This window comes from Trematomus bernacchii, unplaced genomic scaffold, assembly GCF_902827165.1.
Source record: "Trematomus bernacchii unplaced genomic scaffold, fTreBer1.1, whole genome shotgun sequence".
Lineage (NCBI taxonomy): Eukaryota > Metazoa > Chordata > Actinopteri > Perciformes > Nototheniidae > Trematomus > Trematomus bernacchii.
In genome coordinates this window covers 25,627-30,896 of record NW_022987526.1, presented here as the reverse complement: position 1 = coordinate 30,896, position 5,270 = coordinate 25,627, and the positions used below count along the sequence as shown (strand labels likewise).

General features: G+C 41.7%; 1 protein-coding gene across 1 annotated transcript; it reads right to left on the bottom strand.

Annotated features, from left to right (window-relative positions):
- Positions 1-2,148: 2,148 nt before the first annotated feature.
- On the bottom strand, positions 2,149-4,420 carry LOC117474249 (CXXC-type zinc finger protein 1-like). The gene is made up of 3 exons (XM_034120196.1): positions 4,411-4,420; positions 2,825-2,952; positions 2,149-2,334 (listed from the first exon to the last, which is right to left on the bottom strand). The coding sequence occupies exons 1-3, from the start codon at positions 4,418-4,420 to the stop codon at positions 2,149-2,151; spliced, it is 324 nt and encodes a 107-aa protein (XP_033976087.1).
- Between the last annotated feature and the right edge of the window lie 850 nt (positions 4,421-5,270).

The window sequence follows — 5,270 nt, the reverse complement described above, 5'->3', positions numbered from 1 at the left end:
GCCCCTTTCACACCGGCGCTTTTCCAGCTCCTGCTCGGAGCTGGAAAAGCGCCGGTTTTTCCTGTTCACACCGCAGCGGCGGCGCGTCATAGCTCCGGAATGCGGTTCACTTCCAGCTCCAAAAAATTGTCGGTCCAGAGGCAAGAGCTTCGGAGCTATGACGCGGCGTCGCTTACATCTCTTACATCGAGGCGTGCAGGAAACCTTACTTTGACCATCCGTTCGCTGTTATTGATCATTGTGGAGATACATGGGCTGTACAGGTTGTCATGTCCGACTATCACAAGTAGAATCATAATGAAAAATACGCCGGTAAAATGTGCCTGTAGAAAACGGCTTAGCAAGTAGTCAGTTTAGCTTCGGTTGCTATGCTAACATCACCCATGTTATACCAGAGAAACTTTCATAACAGCGTTGTGATGCCAAACAGCGTCAATTCAGACTGACACACATTCACTTAAGGGGAACTGGGGATATGTAACAGCTGCTTGTGTGACAGTCAGACAGTGAATACTTTAGAGCCGTGTGAGCTAACCTGGAGCTAACGGGAGAATAAACTCCCGTGGAAGAGCAGCCAGCACTGCAGCGGTCGGTAAATGCCGCTGAAACACATTAATAAACAATGAACCACGGCACTCTGGAGAAAAGTATAAGGTTGGAGAAGTCGTTATTTAATTTAATCTGGCTTCGTATGATTAAAAGCAACACGATCATCGACCCGACGCAGTCCCCGGCCCGTTGTTGTTGTGGGAGAAAATCAGCGACGTAAACTGTGACGTCATGACGCAGCAGCGGCAGCTCTGGGCAGTGTGAACAGAGCGGGAGCTGAAAAGGGAAACTGGAGCTGAACCAGAAAAGCTCTCGCTAGGAGCTAGAAAGGGAAAAGCGCTGGTGTGAAAGCCGCATATCTCACCTCTCCATCCTGCCCCCACTGGACCGTGACTTTAACACCCCTCCCCCCCACACACACACACAGACACACAAATCCAGCACCAGTCACTGCTATTTATGTAGTATTTTCCTTTTATGCTAATTTATAATTATCGCCTTAATACAGCTTTTTATCGTGCTATCGAACTCATTAGCCGTGTTCACACCGGAGTACTTTTCCCCGTACTTTTCCCCGTACTTTTCCCGTTTAGTTCCGTTAGTACCCCTTATGTTGCGTTCACACCAAAAAGAGTACTTAGTGCCGGAACTTTTACCCCCATTTTTAGTGCCTGCTGAGAGGTGGAACTATCCTGGGGGGAAAAAGTGCCCCAGTTCTGATTGGCTGGGCGAATTGCAAACCACGGCCCATAAAACTCTGAAAGGTTTTTTGAAGCCGCCATTGTATTTGCTGGCATTAGCATTATTAGCATTAGCATTAGCCCCACGCACCAACGGAGAGAGAATAATTTATGGCAACACAAAAAAAAACATGGGAGTGGTGGAGTGATGAGGAGGTGTCGGCGTTCTGGCGATTTACTCGGAAGGCTTAAGTAGAAGCTGCTGGGAGTCCCAGCAGCTTCTACTGAAGCCAGTCCCCAAGTCCGGGGACTTCCGGCCGGGGACTTCGGGTGGCAGTATACACCGTGAAGTGGTTTGCGGCCTGCCAGTAAACCCAAAGCAGAAGAAGACGAAGTGACGTCAGCGGCTCATTTGCATAATCTTCCCTCAGGGAATTTATTCCGGTGTGAACGCGATCTGTATTAAGTGCCCTGGGGTAATAATTGCCGGGGCACTAAGTACGGCAAAGTACTTGGTGTGAACGCGGCGACCTGACTTCACTGGAGGTCCCCCATAATACACGATTAAGTTAAATTAGACTGCAGTGGGTTAAAATATTAAAGGGGACCTATTATTCAAAATCCACTTTTTCATGTCTCTTCTGCATCAATATGTGTCCCCTCTGTGTAAAGAGACTCTGAAAGTTTCAGGAACAAAGATTCTCTCTCTTTTTGTCCTGATCCATTTATATAAAAACCTGTCTGAAAATGAGCTGATCAGATTTTGGCCACTTTATGATGTCATAACGATTTTTTGGCTTGTGTAACCATTAGCCAATCACCAACCAAGGTAACCTGGTTGGTAAATACATGGATCCTGAGATTGAAGCTCAAGCCGGTGACGAGTGAGATTTTTCTAACAATAATATAATAACAGTGTTTAGTTATTCTCCTTATAAAGCTGACTCACCCGGGCTCGGACCTCACACTGCCGGAGGCGACACTTCTGTCGGATTTTATTCGGACCTCCGAACTTCTTCATGTCTTTGCAGAAGTCACACTGAGCGCAGTCCTCCGTGCGCAGACAGGCCTCACACTCCCCACACATCCGCGCTGAACGCTTGATCTGACCAAATGTAAAAACGATGTTACAAGAAGACTATGCTAAATGTAAAAAATATATAACATTTGATCAAAAAACTTTGTAAAGATATTGTTAAAAATATCTGATGAATTATTAAAAATACATATAAGACAAAGAAAGTAATGAAAAATCAGAGAAGCTCTTATACAAAATGTTTACTTAAATACTCAAATAAAATAATTGAACAGTACATGCTAAAAGCTGTATTATATTACAAAATACTACACAAAATAACAGATAAACTACACAAAGTATTAAACAAAATATTAAAAATATCAGATGTAAAACAACTACAGTTGGTAATGAACGAAATAAATGGAAATGTCAACAGATATGTCAAAAAACTTAAACAAATCCCTAAAAAATGAGACAAAATCCTCCAGTGAAACCGGTTTAAGCCCCGCCTTCTATCACTGCTTTTGCCTAGTTACCTGTGAGCCCCGCCCCCTTGTCAGTGCTGTTGCTAGGTTACCTGTGAGCCCCGCCTCCTGTCAATCTTGGGCTGAGGGGTGGAGCTCCCGTCTCCCTCAGGCTTCTCCTCACTCTCCTTCTCTTTGGTTTTCTTCGGACGGTATTTGATCTCCAGAGACGAGTCTTTGTCTGCCGGGGAAACAACAAACACAGTAAAAAAAACAAAAATAAAACAGATCAACAGATCAAATGCACGCGAAAGGGTCTTTGAGCATGTTTTCTCTCAGTGATCGTGCTGTTATGTTAAATGTTTGTTTTTCATGTATTGTGTCTTGATATTTAGGGAGGCGTGTGGTGCAGTGGGTTGTGCGTTGATGTTCGGATCAGGGGGTCATAGGTTAAAACCCCACTGCAGACATGCATGTCGTTGTGTCCCTGGGCAAGACACTTCACCCCAAATTGCTTCTGTGGGGATTGTCCACAGTATTGAGTATGTAAGTCGCTTTGGATAAAAGCATCTAACAAGTAACATGTAATGTAATATTTGTTTATGTTGATGTTACACATGGAGCTGCTGTGATGCAAGTCAAATTTCAGACTTGATCTGACCATTAAAGTATTATCGTATCGTATCGTATTTGTTTGGGACTATTTTCAGTGGCCTGTTAATCCACATTTGGTGTATTTGTAGCAGCAGGACAGTGTGTGTGGGATTCACTCAAATCAAACTACAGTGGCCGTTTCTCAATGTCGAGTATACCTGCTGCAGAGCCACTATTTCAAGTATACTACGTCATCGAGTGGCGCCGAATGCTGGGCATTTAACATGCATTTAAACACTCCTTCGGCGCCACTCGATGACGTTTATCCTATTATTCAAAATCCACTTTTTCATGTCTCTTCTTCATCAACATGTGTCCCCTCTGTGGAAAGAGACTCTGAAAGTTTCAGGAACAAAGATTCTCTCTCTTTTTGTCCTGATCCATTTATATAAAAACCTGTCTGAAAATGAGCTGATCAGATTTTGATGTCATAACGATTTTTTGGCTTGTGTAACCATTAGCCAATCACCAACCAAGGTAACCCCCCCCCCCCCCCACACCTTATCACCTGAATCTCCTCCTAGAGCACCATTGTGTTCTTTTTAACCAAATATCTCTCAGAGGGGCGTGGGGAGTGGCTCCTTATTTTCATCTAAAGTAACAGACAGAGAATCAGCACTTTTGAAACAGGGCTGAAACAGAGGGGATTATGGGATGCTGCAATGATCTGTTTGGTGTTTCAGCCAATCAGAGACAGGTTCTGTATATATCGAGTATATATAGAGCTATAATATATTGATGAAAAACAGTATAATAGGGGACCTTTAAGTATGCAATTGTTTTCCTGTTTTTGTTGATCATATGTTCAGTCAAATATAATCCCAAACTAAAAACGTTACTTATAACTTCAACATAAAAGTCTAAGTGACAATTTTGTGGTACAGTAATTCGACCAATTTTAACTTTTTCGCAATGTCGTGGGAAAATAAAGCTCAGACATATGATGATGAAATCCTGTGCTTTTCTGACGACATGTTCAAACTTGATTTTTAATGGATGTGGGAAAATGTTGGGGAACCAGTGTCGTCATGTTCTTCATGATTACACAGAATCATAATTGTTCGACATTACGTAATATGAAAACAATGCACCTGGTTCCTACTTGATGTCTCGTAATCCTGACGTCTCTCAACTTGTGCAATATCTTTTAAAGTTGCAATATACACTTGTTTTCTTTTTAGAGACTATCAATGTTGTCTCTTGCTGCTTCCTCGTTACTTTGATATATTCCCTTAGCTTTTAATAATGCTGCTTCCATTGTTTCTATGAATGTGTATTCATTTGTATTTGATTGTTATATTTATATACGAGTGTTTGCCTCTTTATTTAATATATTAGTCTACTACTTCCGTCAGACTATTCAACGGCCCCTGGTAGACCCCCACACAACAGACTATTGATATCTTGTGCAATAAACCTCAAACGTGCAATATAGACACTTTTCTTTCTGGCAATTATAGTGTGCAATAATCATTTTTAAGTACAAAACATCATTGTTATAAAATCTCAAACCTTAATGTGTTCTGTTCGATATTTAAATGCTGATACTCATTTTTAGCCATGGATGAGTTTTTAGTATTTTAGTTACACATGTCCTTTCTTTCTAGATTCAAGATTGAAAGGTTTTATTGTCATATGCACAAAGCGTAGAAATGGCAATGAAATTATTCTGACCTGAGCTCCTCCAACAATGCAACATATATAATAAAATACACAAATACAAAATAAAAAGTAGTGCAAAAAGTCTATATATATATATTTCATAAATTAGCTTACTCTTAATTGTTGCTGCCTTTTTTACCTGCTATCTCACCTTTGCTGTAACGCTGTAAATGTCCCCTTATTTCGGAAAATTGCCGTATTTCCCACAGGTCTTGAACGCAGCAGGTGAAGTGGGCGGGGCTT